Source organism: Python bivittatus, unplaced genomic scaffold, assembly GCF_059951505.1.
Source record: "Python bivittatus isolate LINGU-HERP-01145 unplaced genomic scaffold, Pbiv_v1 ctg000690_np1212, whole genome shotgun sequence".
Classification (NCBI taxonomy): Eukaryota; Metazoa; Chordata; class Lepidosauria; order Squamata; family Pythonidae; genus Python; species Python bivittatus.
In genome coordinates, this window is record NW_028277096.1 from 10,651,272 (window position 1) to 10,667,061 (window position 15,790).

Here is a 15,790-nt window from a genome sequence, read left to right on the forward strand (position 1 = left end):
AATTTTCCAGATATACTTGACAAACTATGTAGTTTTTCTATTTCCTCTTGCTACCGTTCCATTGTATAGGACAGTGTTTCTCAATCTTGGTGACTTGAAGATGTGTGGATTTCAGCTCCCAGAATTCTGGGAGTTGAAGTCCACACAACTTCAAGTCGCCAAGGTTGAAAAACGCTGGTATAGGAGAACCGTAGCAGTGTTCTTGTGTCAGGAACAGATGGAGTCTTCACATACAGATTGCAGAGCCACACTATAAAGGAACCATATTAATATTTTCTCCAATAATAGCATCTACATAAGCCCTGAGGGCTTAACACTTTTCAACATTTTTCACCGCATTTATGACTTTCTTTTCATCACTTTTTTCTTGAACACTAACATTGATAGTACTTGCTCCAACTCTACTCTTTGACATATCGCCCATCATTCCTGTACAAATCTGTAAGATACTCTTTCCAGCATTCTGTCACTTCAATTTCACCCAAAAGTATTTAATCACTTTTATTTTTAATTCCACTCACTCTGCTGGAGGGTTCTTGTTTAGCCCTCTTCACCTACTTTGTAAACTTCCTAAATCTTATTTCAAAATTACTCTGCATTTTCTCTTCCCCTTTTAATTTAAGCTTATCCTGCTCTCTTTGACTACATTCTTTGAAGTTGCCATTTTTTCTGTGTAGGCATTATAATGTATCTTTCTCTCATCCTCATTTTTTGAAATAGTCCTTTTCCTGTATGCATTTTTCCTCACTAACTGTAGTACCTCTTTTATTTCATAATTCCACCAAACGTTCTTTTTCATACTTGTCATTACTCCACACAATTTCTATGATATTGGATTCCATAATTCTTTTCACTCTGTTCCATGCAGTTTCCACATCCTCATTTCTTTCATTCATTTTTGATTCATTCTGTTGGAAGATTACTGTATCTTTTAGTAATTTTATATAAGACGTTTAATTTCTCTTCCTGAAATGATTCTACTTTCACTCTAGTTTCTTTTACTTCTTTATTTTTTTAGATCCATTTTTTTCAGGATCCATTCTTGACACTACTAAATATTAGTATCTCTTATCACTGTTGTATCTTTCACTAATTCTCCCTAATCTTTCATTGTGCACAATCAGTCATGCTTTTATGTTTACATTCATTCCATTTGCTATTGTATCTGTGAATAGGTGTATACTTAAACAATTTATTTGAAATAAACAGACTTTTTTCTGATAATGTGTCCCCCAACTTTCTGATGTATATTTTACCCTTTAGCCCTTTAATGAATAATTAAACCTGCACCTTCGCTTCTTGCATGTATTCATTAGCTGAACTCCGCAAAATCAAACCACATTTATTCAGATCTTCATTCTTTCTTTTCTTTGTTAATGCAGCTCTTCACCATTTTCTCCTCTTATATTCCCAGCAGCACTCCCCAAATTCCCGTTGGGGGGAGATGGGCGGCATACAAATTTAATAATAAAAATAAAAAAATAAAATTTTCCATATGCCATGGTTGTCACCAGATGGGCTTCATAGAATTGATCTCCATAATCCCTCCTGGCTTTGATCAGTCAAGGCTTCCACATAACAGTTATTTATAAGATAAAAAAAGGTATGGACTAGATCAGTATTTTTCAAACTTGGCAACTTTAAGATGTGTGGACTTCAACTTGTAGAATTCCTCAGCCAGCATGCTGGCTGGGAGTTCCAGTCCACACATCTTAAAGTTGCCAAGTTTGAAAAAACACTGGACTAGATCATGAGTCTTAGCTGTTCCTGTAGCATATACAGCATTCCTTGCTAATGGTATTCACAGCACTGGTTAGCACATTTCGGCCAGTATACCACAAGAACAATCAAAGCCATGTTTAATCCAAGCAAGTTCATGCTATTCTAGAATCTCTAATCTAAAGATTACCTTGCAAGCAAAACATGCCTATTTCTCACCAACTAGGAGATACGTGCAGTGTATTGACACACACAAAGGTTAATCCAAGGACATGTATTACTTTTTTAATTATCAAAGAAGACAGTGGGTGTTATCCTGTGGGGTGTTTCTGCTGATAGGAAGTTCTTTGATGCAATGAAGTCATTCATTAGCACAATGATAAGGCGGACAATTTTAGTTGATTTTCCTCTCTTTCTTAGTAGTTCTACCCTGTTTGCCCAAATCTGTTCCTGAGGATTGGGGGACCTTTCAGAAAAGGTTGAGACAACATTCTTGAAAACAACTTATGATTTGTATTTGTTGAATGCCAACTGTATTTTCATTATCTATGAATAAACTCACATCATATGTGTACATTATCACGTATGGTGCACTGGGTAATTCTAAAAGTTTTTGTAGGAAATTTCCACCACACAAAGTCATGTTTTGGATGAGATGCCAAAAGCTATGATTCTTCCCATTTGGCACTATACAACAGCGGCAAAGAATTTCTGGCCCACTTCTATTAATTAAATTCTCCATTTCTAATTAAAATATAAAGATGATATCATACCACTGTGGGTAAGGAATGTGGGGGATGGGAGGGTGGGTGGATGGATGGAGAATATAGTGGGTGAAAGAACGTTCCCAGGAAGAGCCATGAGTGCTAAAAAAAAAAAATCTCTTTATACTTTGAGTTCGTTATCTGGTATTATAAACCACTTAATGCTAAGGGGGCTTTGCCATCCTCCCTCATTAGCACTCTTAACAGCCTGTGTGGGTGATCATTATAATAGGCTGGAAAGCCATCCTTAGATTCTTGCAGGGGGCGGTTTGGCAAATTTCAGGGCATCAGTGCAGAAATGGGGGGAAAGTGCTGCAATCCTTCCAAAGAGAATAATTACATTTCTAGAAGACCTGGCACCTTCTCTTTCTGCTTTCCTGCAAAATCCAGGATGGCAGCAACAGTCATTGCCTTCATTCTGATAGGTTCATCATCTCATGCCATCACAATGAAGTCAGTTCAGAGTGAGGGGAATGCTTTCTCTATTTGCCATAACTCTTGACTTTTTCCAATGTTATATAATGTAAATTTTGCTCCTCTGGTCACTTTCCTCCCAGTTATAATTTTCTATCTGTATGATCAGTTTTAAAAACAGGAATGATTATGTCCAGTATTGGCTGCAGCCCCTTAAGAAAGATTTGTTTTCCTGTTCTTTTTGTGTACGTATTTTAATGTTGTTATTTATTGTTATACTGATGTTTGGACTGTGTTGGCTGCCCAGGGTTGTTTTAGCGAGATGGACATCAATGTAAATGGAATAAATGAATGAATGAATGAATGAATGAATGAATGAATGAATGAATGAATGGGGAATGTGTTCAGAAGTGGCAAACTAAGGGCTCAGAGGTATGGAGATAAGGAAAGGCTGAAGAAACTGAGTGGTTACATTTACAGAACACCTTTAACTAGGCTAGGTAAAACTCTAGATGTTGACCATTTTATTTAGTTAGTTTTAAAATATTTATTTCTTATTTTAACTTTTTTGGCAGGGGCACCTGCCATATGATTTATTTATATTTAAATAATTTATATGGCCACCCATCTCACAACAGTAACTCTGGGTGGCATACAAAGATTAAAATCCAACAATTAAAACAATAGCTCATGGTGCTCTGAGTAAATGACACCTTCCAGTCATAAAACACATCAACAACAGGGCCAGCCTAACCTCCTAATCTAATATCATAGGCAACCATGTGATGATGCAAATGTTTGTTTCATGTAGGAAAAAAAAAATTGGTGCATGCAACACAATGTTGAGCTATAGTCTTTTTAATTTTGTCAGCTGGCTAGCCATGCCCTCCTCCAAGAGACTCCATTGTATTCCTCCTCTCACCCTTTCCCTACAAACAGCCATTTCTAGCCTTTGAGCACACTCAATCTTTATCAACTGTTTGGGAGGTTCCTTCCCTGTTGTTTTTAATTTCAAGATTGTACTTCTATAAGCTTGAAGCTTGCCTGATATCACCATCTTACACTTGGGTGACTGATGATGATCATGTATCATCAAGTCAGGGTTGACTGTTAGCAATCGCCTAGATAGATCTTCTCCAGGAGGATCTCTCCCCACCCTGGCCCTTCTGGTCTTCCAACAGGGCACCTGTCAACACTAATTGTGTCCATCTGCTTGTTGCTGACTATCCTCTTTTTGTCTTTCCATCCAACTTGCCCAGCATTGTAGACTTCTCCAGAGAGCTAGGTCTTTGCATGGCATGTCCAAATTTTGTGTAGGTAGCGTTACATAAATAAGAGCACTTAAACACTGGAAATAGAATGAGGGAATTAAGGAGATTCATGTAGGGGGGAAAAACGTGTAGGTTCCTCCAGCCTCAACTTTGGCATTTCTGAGAATCTGGGCGTTTTGCCCACCTTCTCCCCACCGTCATATATTTGGGTTTATTAGTCAGCTTGTGAATGCCTCTTCCCATCTGCCTCCACAGCAAGGGACGAATGTTTAATGGGCTGACTGGATTTTTCACTGACGAACCTCTTCCTTCTTTTCACTATCTCCTGCAGCAATAACTCTCACCGTGTGACATGTCTTCCACCCTGTGATCTGGTTTTTCCGACCTAAAAAGGCCTTTCTGCTCATTAGTGTGCAGGGAGGCAGGGTGGAGGAGGCGGATAGTGTGTGGATTCAGTGTTTATATGAAGCCCATTAATTTGATAAAGTCAGTAAAAAAGACAGAAGAAATGGGCGATCGATAGCCTTAAATTAGAAGCTACTCAACTGGCTTCACCCCAGACCTCCTACAGACTTGGTGCTGTTTGGAAGTTGCATATGCTTTGCCGTGGTGACAAAGGATATCACTTTCTGTGCAATCCATACAACATGCTAAACCATACTGAGATTAGGACTGGGTAATTAGTCATTTAGCAGGTGGAAACCCAGCTACAGTTTCAGCATGTTGTGGGAACAAGACGTAATTATAAGGCATAATACGGTTTGTTTGTTGCATGTGATTTTGTTTACCCAAGATTAGGGTTTAGTGGGTTGTGAAACCCAGCCTCTGTTTACAAAGAGGCCAGAGGAAGCGTGGTTTGATTTCCTGAAGGTGAAGAGAATTAAATCAGAAATCATGGCTTGGCTTTGGTGCTTATCTTTTCCCACTTGGAATTCAGAGTCAAGGACCCTTAAAAGAAGTGATGCAGTATTGCGCCAGCGGAGGTTTATTGTTATTTATGTTTCCTTAGGTTTTGTAGAGGAACACAGAGATGACCTTGGAGGAAATACACAGAGATTTTTAGCAAAATATGAGCTCGGTCTGGAAAAATAAGACAGCGTGAGAAAGGAACTTTAAGTGGCTCTACTTAGACTCCCTTTGGTATAAAGGAAGGAAGGGGAAACATTGCCAAGTTTTCAAGATTCTATTAGTATTAGTCTGTATGAATAAAGTAGATTTCTAGTATTTCTTGTGGTCCCTGTTTGCTAACCTGGTCTACTTTGAAGGGCTGGCTGGTTTTGAAGAACTGCTTAGCCAGTGATGGGAGATTCTAAGGGATTGTTTGTTAAAAAGTAAAAAAGCAGATTTGGCCCAAGAAGTTATCCTGCTTGAGTATCTTGTACCCTGAGCAAGCTGATCAAGTTACTTTTAGTACCTGAGACATAGAACCTCATCGGCATTTCTCCCCCTTAGCTGTAAAATATAACAAAATGTGTTATAAAGCTAACCATTTCTGCTCTCCCATACCACCTAAATTCTCCTGCCTGAGGCAACTGCCTCATTCTTCCTAATGATCAGATCAGCCTGTCTTACCACACTAATCTCTGTGCATGCTTTAGCTCAGTGTCAGAGGATGTGTTTGCCCAGAGAAGATCTGAGACTCCAACTCTGGGAACAAAAACCTTGGAGAGCCGTTTTAATGATCTTGGGGGAGATGAACCAGGGATTGGACTCAGTGGCTTAACTGGATCAAAGGGTGTGGGTGGTTAGCCTGTCATGGGGCAGAGTTTAAATTCATTCTCCCAGGTCACTTGTGTCCTGAAGATAGGTCAAGATAATTGGTGGAAGTTTATTCCTCTTATCTGGTGGCCAGTACAGAGATAAAGTCCTAGGCTAGCCCCAGAAAAACAGGATTTTCCACATTCTCATAACACGCTAAACCATAATCAGTCAATAAATAACTAACCAACCAAAATTAGAACCAACAAAGCTTAGTATGTTATGTAGATGCGAAAATTAGGACCTTAATGGATTGGGTTAAGCGTTTTGTGTGAATATAGCTAGCCAGTTCCATCAACATACTTAACCAGTCAGATGTCTCTACTGATGGTTCTGGCAGCACACAATAACCCCTAACCGAGTAACAAAAATCATCATTTGGGAATACTCTGAGAGCGAAGGAACTAACAGGAAAAAAATTCTGTTTGGCACTGTTATTATCTAAGATGTGTTATTAGAAGTCCAATTGAATCCAGTAGGTTCTGTCCTCACCCTGTTTCTAACTGGGGCTCCAACCCTACAGATCAACAACTGCAACCCCCAAAGTGAAAAAGCTTGCTTACCTCAATGTAAGTCATGATTGATACCTGAACTGAGCCAGCTCAAATAGAAACTATTGTCACTAGCATTCAGCAGCTGTAGATTCCTGGATTATAGGAACATCACCTCCAAATACGGTCACGTTCTCCATTCTTCCATCACCACCCCCACCATTCCCTCTGCCCGGTTATCTTTGATTAGCAACAGAGTGCTGGGAAAACTCATGTGTATGTTTATGTTTGCATTAATGGGCTGGGGGTTTTTTGGCTATAACAACAGCCTTCAAAGTGGCTATGATGAAATCATAAAGAATTAAAACAGCACAAAACAGTTGCTAGGAACATAATGAGGCTGGCAAAGCTTCTGCATATAATTTTGGGAGAGGAGAAGGCATGACACTCCTAGTTTTTTTGGGGGGGGAACTAACCCTAAATAGTAACAGATTGCATCTAGTGAATCACTCTAGGAGAGGATTTCAGAGCTGACATCAGCTTGGCCTTTACTGGCAGACATGGAGGTATTGGAAGACCCTCGGCCAGCTGCTACTTCTCTGCCTTTCTACTGTCCTCTTGTTGGCTCAACTCCTGGATTTCTGCTTGCTTCCCCAGCCTAGTGCTGCTAGGTTAGATATGTTGGACTACAACTTTCATAATTCCTAGCCACTTTTTCCTGAAGCTGAAAGCAGTTTGAGAGAGTCCTTCCCTGTGTTCGGATACCCTCAACCCACTGTCATCTCTTTTAAGCAAATACTAGACAACCCATTGACCACCAGCACTTCCCAATCAGCCCTACCTCGCCAGCAGGCATCCAAGTTGCTCCCTCATCCTTCCCTCAATGCCCATAGCCGTTAAGAGATTTCAAATTTCTGCCTCAGTTCCAAAGTGGCCAATCGCTGCTCGCACATTGGACCTTGCTGCCAGGCGATTGGGCACAGGGGCCAGAGGGAGGTGGGAAAGCGGTCAGGGATTCCTTCCTTCCTTCCTTCCTTCCTTCCTTCCTTCCTTCCTTCCTTCCTTCCTTCCTTCCTTCCTTCCTTCCTTCCTTCCCCCATATAATATAGGCTTGCACTGTTTGCCCTCCCCTCATGACCTTTAGGAGAGCCCCAGGGAAGCCTCCTCCTCCTCTTCCTTCTCCTGCTCCTCAGCTGACCGGTGGAACTGCCTGCCACTCTGCTGGGGGGAGGTGGAACAAAGGGAGTCACAGACCGTGAGGAAAACTGCACCCCCAATCCTCATTCTAGTGTGTCCTCCCCCTCCCTCAAGGAAGGAAGAGAGCTCACCTGTCAACCACCGGCACCCCCCAGTCAGCCCTACCTCGCCAGCAGGCATCCGAATCGCTCCCTCATCCTTCCCTCAACATCCATCGCCATTAAGAGATTTCAGATTTCTGCCTTGGTTCCAAAGCAGTCAATTGCCGCTCACCCATTGGGCCTTTCCACCAGCCAATTGGGCACAGGGGACAAAGGGAGGCAAGAAAGAGGTTGGGGATACACCCATGACAATCACCTGACCTGGGCTGACTGCTGCGGAGCAGCAGCACAGCAGTGCTGAAGCAGCCACAAATTTCCCATATTTCAATCCCATGGGAGTCAGGGGTGGATGCATCCTGTAAGTTACCCCTTTTGAGGTACCTTGGTTCAAAAATTGTTGCCCTATGATGTACCGTTTCGCCCAGTTGAAGGTTATAGACACAAGAGTTTTAGTAGTATATAGATAAATATTCCCGTATAAGGATTCTGCACCTGTCTGAAACCAAGCTGATTCATTCACTGCTCATTTCCACTCTAGATGAAACAGCTAGATTTGGGTGAGGGGATTTAGAGAGATACTATGGCTGCTTTTCCCACCTCTCCTTCCTTCTGAATTTGAGGGCCTGTAAGGAAAATGTTTTCCTGATAGTTTAGCTGTCCCCCCTCAGTAACCCAGAAAAGAAGGAGGAATGAACTGACAAGAGTTTCCTCCATTTCTCCCTTTTTTTCAACACCCCCAAACATACAAAGCCTTACCTACTATAGGATTTTGAAACATCAGTGAATGGTGTTTGGACAGGGAGTAAGGTTGGCAAGCTGTAGCTTATGTCCTAACCAAATACTTTATATTTACTTCCACCAGGACCAGGATCAGTGAGGAACTGAAGGATCTGATTCTGAAGATGCTGGAAAAAAACCCTGAATTAAGAATAACTGTTCCTGAAATTAAGGTAAGCAATTACGAGCTTTAGTGGCTTGTTGAAAATGTTGCTTCCTCTGAGCTGTTCCGTATCACGGTAATTGAATAGATAGATTAAATCTTATTTAGTGTTCTCAGCAGTAATGTGCTGCTAAAGTAGCTTTCCCCAACCTGGTGCCCTGCAGATGTGTTAGCCTATACCTCCCAGAATTTCCAACCACTGTGAATTTTAGGAGCTGTAGCTCAGCACATCTAGAGAGTATTGGGGAACAGTATATTAAACTTTGAAATGTAAGGGTTTATAATAACTGTATGCGTGTATGCACTGATGGACAAGAATGAGGTACCCCACTAATTGCTAACATTCATAAGGGTGCTGATAGAAATAATCAAATGATAGAAATTAGAAGCTTGAATGCAAAAGTTAGAAAAGCAGTGCAAAAGCTAAGCCTGCTGAAGGTAACCCCAAATGTATCATGGGACAAGACGAAAGGCCAGTAGACAGGAAACGTGAAATGGGAAGCTGTGGTTGAAATCAACACTAGAAGACAGCAGCTACTGTTGCAATCTGGCAAATATAGATTAGGAGAGGCATTAGAAATGTTCATGTAATCTTAAATATTGCTGACCATTGTAAAATATTGTATAAGAAATCGCAGAAACAGCAGTTAGAGATCATCATCTAAGGGAAAGGTCAAACCATGGTCATAATGAGTTAGGTTTGTGGTAAAAGAACTATAAGAGACCCCTGAACAACAAGGTGGTTACACAGACCTTCAGAAAGATCTTCTTGTGTCCTTTTTTCTGCACAGAATCAAGTTTCACTTCAGTCTCCACGTCAGTGTGTTTCTTTGGGCGTTTAGCACCCCAGGACTGAACCCAGATTTGGGCTGGGTCAACATGCACTGCAAAGAGCAGTGGCCCGTAGCACCCACATAATGCAGATCAGCACAGTTCAGTCCTAGAAACCAAACCATACTCCCTTTTGATTGCTTAGGATCAGGTATCAAAATGCACTGAGCTTTAACCAAAGATATTTTGCGAATTGAAATGCAGCCTCTAGAAATTCAAACCATCTTGCTGAAAGTAATTGTTACTGAAGCTGCTAATCTGAAATAGTCATCCCATCAAATTTAAAAAAAAAAAAAGATCTGGACTCTGCTTGATAACTCTTCATTGTTTGGCTGGTTAGATGCTAATATGTCATAATCTTAAAATGTGAAAGCTTTGCTATCTAAGCTATTTGCTAGGACAAGAAGAGTGACAGTTACCATATCATGCTACCCGGTGGTTTTATGGCTCCTGTGTTTAAAAAAAAAAAAATCTAGGAGCTGCACTTCCTTATTTCTTTTTCCAGTGCATCCTTTCTGATAAACATTCAGTTAAATGGATTCACATGACTAAGACATCAAGCTCGGCCATGAATTCATTGAATGTCTTTTGGCAAGCCTATCTTTTTTAGATTCAGCTATACCACCATTGGAGGTCATAATTCTGGTTTGCTTTACAGCAGCTTTTTCAAAGGGTGGGTCATGATCCCAGAGAGACCCCAAAGCAACGCATGGACATTTGCAAGAGTTCCTTGCTGGTTCTTCCAAGTCTGATGCAACAGTATGCCAAATGTAAAACAACATGGCAGTTCCAGGCCCCTTCATGAAGTTTTGTTGTTTTGGTGTAGGCTTTCATATCCCATATCTGTTGGGCTTCAGGAGTTAGTTACTGTGGTCTAGACAACAGATTTCCTGATGTTTTGCTGGCAACTGTGGCTGGCATCTTCAGAGGCAAGGTGGTCCGCCCTTTTGTTTTATTTTTAGCATATTGCATTTGCCTTTTAAAGGATGGATAATCTTGCCGGGAAGGTATAAGGTTTCTTGCAAAGCTCTGATCATCTGGCCTGACCTCTCACTCTATAGATTGGATAATGATGGAGGAAAAGAGGAGGGGATCAAGCACAGTGAGGAAGAAAGTGCAAAAAAAGGGAAGGGATTTATGAGCACCAAGCACCAGGCTGGAAAGGAAAGACGAGGGCTGCGATTGTTATCAGATGCACCAGGAGAAAGCAATCCACCGCCTGTCAGTGTTTTGCAAGCTGCAGTATTTTAAATCAAATTAAGGAAGGTGATTTAAAGCAAAGAGATTTCCTTTCCTTTCCCTGCTTTAGTGAGTGAGAGTAGCCATCTTCAAAATTAAATCCAAATTTCAGGAATTACGCAGAAGTAAGCATGCTCACCCTTCCCATTAAAAACATGAGTTAAAATTTATAAAAAAATATTTCTGTCCAATGAAATGGGCTTATTTTTTATAAACTTGTATGGTTCTTTCATTGTTCTATTTGGTACATAGGTTTAAAGTAATTATGAAAAGTAAGTAGCGCATTGATTTCTTGCCTAACCTGAACAAAATCATTAGTCTTATTTATGGGAGGAAGTTTGCACAAAATCATGTAAATAATTTAGGGGATCACATTATTGCGAAGTTTGGGAATCCCTGCTTTATAGGTTTATTGTGCAAATCATCGTGAAATGCACTAGAGATGCTAAAGAGTGGTATGTTACTCCCAGTAGCAAAAGAATAATAGCAGTAAGCAAGCAACTAAGCTACTTCCAGTATGTTAATATTTACATCATGTCCAAATGATTTGGCTATAGACAAGGATATTCCTAGGCTGAATCTTCTCTTTTTCACGAGTTAATGTTTTAGGTGACCTTAGACCAGTGTTTCTCAACCTTGGCAACTTGAAGATGCATGGCTGGCTGGGGAATTCTGGGAGTTGAAGTCCACACATCTTCAAGCTGCCAAGGTTGAGAAACTCTGTCTTAGACCAATGGACAGAATTTAGATTTAATCAGAGCCAAAATCAAAACAATGACTGGGGAATGGAGCTTCAACTAAAAGGAAAACTGGTTTAGAAGAACAAGGCAGTTGCCTGCTGTGTTCTTTAGGCTAAACACAGAAGTAGCCTGATTGTACAGGTCGAGTTCTTCATTTGATTTTACTACAAATCCGGGATTCAAAGAGAACATTCAGAAACAGCCCGTTGAGCTGCATAAGGGCATGATCAAACGCAACTAACTGATTTTACCAAGAAGGAACACTAAGGGCCCTTTCCCACTTGCATGCAACAAACATTCCCTGACAAAATCTTTACGCTGTTATCCTTAGCCCATATGGTAAAATGTTCTTAGCTGTACTGCTCTTAATGTAGAGCTATCAGATCTGAGTTGCAAAAATCTAGATTACTATAGATGTCACCAAATAGATAACACAAACTCTGTTGCTTGCCAGTTACGGGTAGTCCAGAGGGTGCAGCTCAGATCCGCTAGTTCTCAAGGAGTGTTTTCCTCTTAAGATGACAGGAAACAGTGGCAGTTTCAAGATATGTTAATTTGACCTGCTTTGCTGTTCATGCTCTCTGTGGCCCAGTTGGGTGATCTTTACAGGATGGGATCAGCCTAACACTTGTTGTCCACTTCGAGCTGATATAGACATTCCATCTCCCCTCCAGACAGTCTCCTTTATTCTCCTTTTTTCTCCCCCTCCCTGCAGAAAGAGTTGGGGATATGTGTAGTTTTGAACAAGCTGAGCTGTCCTGGGTGGAGGAGGTCATAGTTATTTCAATGCCCACCCCCCCAGCCTTCTGAAAGAACCACACTCGCCTACCTCACCTCTGCAAGTCCATTCAGCTGTTCAGTGGGCTTGTGAAGTTGGCAAGCAGACCTGCCCTCTCCTGCTTAGTGGCATTGGATAAAGTAGGAGAAGCCAATGTGGATACTACTTCAGTGGCCAGCTAAAACAAGCAGTAGGTGCAGGATAGAGATTTTACAGTGGGGGCAGCAAATGTTTATGTGGGTATGGTCCTCTGTTAGCTCAAGGAGGGTACATTGCACTTCAATTTGGCTGTGGGAAAAAGGCCCTTTGGCCTAGATATAAATTTCGCAGAATTGTTCCTTTTTGTTTTTTCCCTTTCTAAGAAAAAACAAGTTGCCTCAATATTGGCCCGTTATACAGCCCACAACTCTGAGGACTCAGAGATGAATGTCTCTCTTTCTTCTTGAGCGTCATGGAGATTGTTGTACGCCGCCCAGAGTTGCTTTGTGTGAGATGGGCAGCTATATAAATGTGACTAATAAATAAATAGCAGTATGGCATACTATAAAGATGATGATGTTAAAGGTCTTGAACTCCAAGAAGGTGCTAACTGTTGTTTGATTTTGCAAGTTTCGTGTTCTTTACCACTGCAGTTATTTCTTAGTGCCATATTGAAAAAACAAACTGGCTCCTTTGATTAATTTTACACAAAGAAATAGTAGTCTGAAGGAGCAGATAAGTCATCATGCACTCTGGTTATGTTTCTGTGCAGCGACATCCGTGGGTCACAAAGTTTGGCAAGGACCCTCTTCCTTTAGAGGAGGACCATTGCACCATAGTAGAGGTAACTGAAGAGGAAGTGAAGAACTCAGTTAAGACAGTTCCTAGTTTACCTGCTGTGGTAAGTATTACAGCTGCAGTACTCAGTTGGCCTCCTCCCCTCTGTTTTGTAGTTGATGGTGGGCAGCACAGAGTTGGGTGGCTGGTTAAGGGTTAGTTTATCTGCTTTTTGCCCAAAGCCACTGTGGAATGTATCATGCTTACCTGTGCTGCAGTAGAAACGTGAAGCCAGTTTTTCTGTAGCAGGAGCAACTAGAAGTAGAACCAGAAGCAGTTACTGTCAGATGAGGCTGGGCAGATGGTTTAGGGTTCTCTACTCTGCTGAGATGAAAACTCCTAGATTTAAGCAGGGATAGGGAAGTGCACAAGTGTCACAGTGGGTAGGATGATGATGTTGCAAACAGGCCAGGCCTATTTATTTTTATTTCTCTGACTTTTGGAGAGGGATTTGGTAAATCTTAGTGTTTGCAATGCAGTTGTTGTGCATCTTCTCCCTTAAAATGACAGAAAACAGTGCCACCAGTTTGGGGCAATTATGATCAGAAGGGAAAGATTAAAAAGTCTGCCTGAGCAAAAGCTTGTTCACCTGTGGCTTAAGGGATCCCAGTTGCTAAGCTGAGGCTGCACAACAGTAGCTTCTTTTGACAGTTCTGGTGGTTTAGAAGCCGTGTAATGTTTCTCCAACATGGTGCATTGAGAGATATTCAGAAGAGACTAAATTGATAGGTATAGATTCTTGTCCTTGATACTGAGTAGCCAATAGAAATCAATACCCTTCCAGTATCCAATATGCAGGGATTTTCATTCAAACCACAAATGGCCAAGCTATGTGCCACTCCAAAGCAGTGACAGACAGAAGCAGGCCACTCTTTCTGCACATGGCTTCAGATAGAGAGCAGTCAAATCATGAAACAGTCCTGAAATGTTGGTGGTCTAGAACAATGTTCCTCAACCTCAGCAACTTTAAGATGGGTGGACTTCAACTCCCAGAATGGCTGGCTGGGGAATTCTGGGAGTTGAAGTCCACCCATCTTCAAGTCGCCAAGGTTGAGGAACACTGGCCTAGAACATTGCCTGGTTTGCCTTTATCGTGTAGCTGGTTCCACCTGGGAGCTGTTGTTCTTGAAAAGGCTAGGTTTAAACTAAGCCGGTTTTTAGCATGAAATCAAGGCAGCAGTTACACCTTTCCTTTTGAGTCAATTGAAGCAATTCCATCCACTTTGAAAAGACAGTAATTTGAGCAGTAAAGATCTAGGGCTCTCCAAAGCTATCTAAAATAATTGAGGGAGATGTCACTTTTTTTAGCTGTGTTACTTCTGTACTTCTGATTCTTCTCTTTCTCCATACATCCAAGATTTTAGTGAAAGCCATGCTGAGAAAACGGTCCTTTGCCAACCCATATGAGGCCCAAACCAGGCGAGAGGAACGATCTATGTCAGCTCCAGGGGATTTACTAATGTATGTAACTTTATATGCATTCTTAGCACTTGGGTGTTCAAGTTAGACATGGCAATTTCTTGCGTGCTCTTAGCACTTGCATGTTCAAGTTAGATATCACAAAGGAAGAAGATATAAGACTTGGTGTTGGAACCAAGTCCTGAATGATGGGCAACTGCATATTGATATAATGGAAAATAAAATGGCAATCTTCTATTTAAAATAATGACTCATACTGCTAGGGAAATGGGCAGCCAAAACATTGATGTAACATTTGTAGAAATATAAAAGGAGATAAAACCAGTATTAGAGTTTGCTGCCACTCAGAACAAATCCAATCACCCTACCAACTTTTAATTAATTTTGTTAAGCACACTTCAGTAAAGAAAGGTAAAGACACAACCTGTCAGTTTAATTTATGGTAAATGTTTTAGGAAGCATGCTGGAAATTGAGCCATGATCAATCTTGCAGCCCAGACATTCTTTAGCAATTTGTTCAAGGGCAGAAACAAAACTAAGTTCCCAAAACAAACTTCATCCTATATTCAGGATTTATTTTATTTGGAAAAAATGGTCAAAATGAAAGAGATCTTCAAGTACCAAAATGACTGTTACGTGGAAGAAGCATCAGATATGTTTTCTGTTGCTCTAGAACACTGTTTCTCAAACTTGGCCACTTTAAGACATGTGGACTTCAACTCCCAGAATTCCCCAACCAGCATGCTGGCTGGGGAATTCTGGAAACTGAAGTTCATACATCTTAAAGTTACCAAAATTGAGAAACATTACTCTAGAGAGCAGGGCAAGAAACCTGGCTAGAGAAGAAGCTAAGCATCCAGGAACAGTCTAAATAGAAAGAGTTGTTTGAAAGTGGAAGAGATTTTTTTTTTAAAAAAAATGGTTGTCATTATTTTGTTCTTCTGTTACTTATACAACACAATCAACATATGAGGTCTGAAATAATAGCACGAGACCTGTTTCTGCTGCTCAGTGTTTATAATTTAAACTTTAGTACTGAAGAAGAGAAGAAAAGGGAGTGACAAGGAGAAGGAAAGGACAGCTTCCTAAAATAGGGGGTCTGCAGAGGGTTGATGATTTTGGAACTGGAAGAGCAATTATAGCGATAAAGTTACAGATTTATTGTTCTGCCCCAGCATTCAAAGCAGACTGAGCTGAAATTGCCTTGAGTTTCCCTATAATAGGTAGAAGTATTCTAATAACATAAGTAATATGAACTACGTTTGGTTTTTTAAAATCCCCAGTTGAACCTCCCCTCCTCCCCTTCCCCTCC

General features: G+C 40.9%; 1 protein-coding gene across 3 annotated transcripts in view; it reads left to right on the forward strand.

Annotated features, from left to right (window-relative positions):
* The window catches only part of CAMKK1 (calcium/calmodulin dependent protein kinase kinase 1), a 110,152-nt gene that overhangs the window by 83,210 nt on the left and 11,152 nt on the right, over positions 1-15,790 (forward strand). For all 3 annotated transcript variants that reach the window (XM_088152266.1, XM_088152264.1, XM_088152265.1), the window contains exons 13-15: positions 8,578-8,665; positions 12,995-13,123; positions 14,417-14,520. In XM_088152266.1, coding sequence (XP_088008392.1) covers positions 8,578-8,665; positions 12,995-13,123; positions 14,417-14,520 — 321 coding nt within the window. The remainder of the gene's footprint in view (positions 1-8,577; positions 8,666-12,994; positions 13,124-14,416; positions 14,521-15,790) is intronic.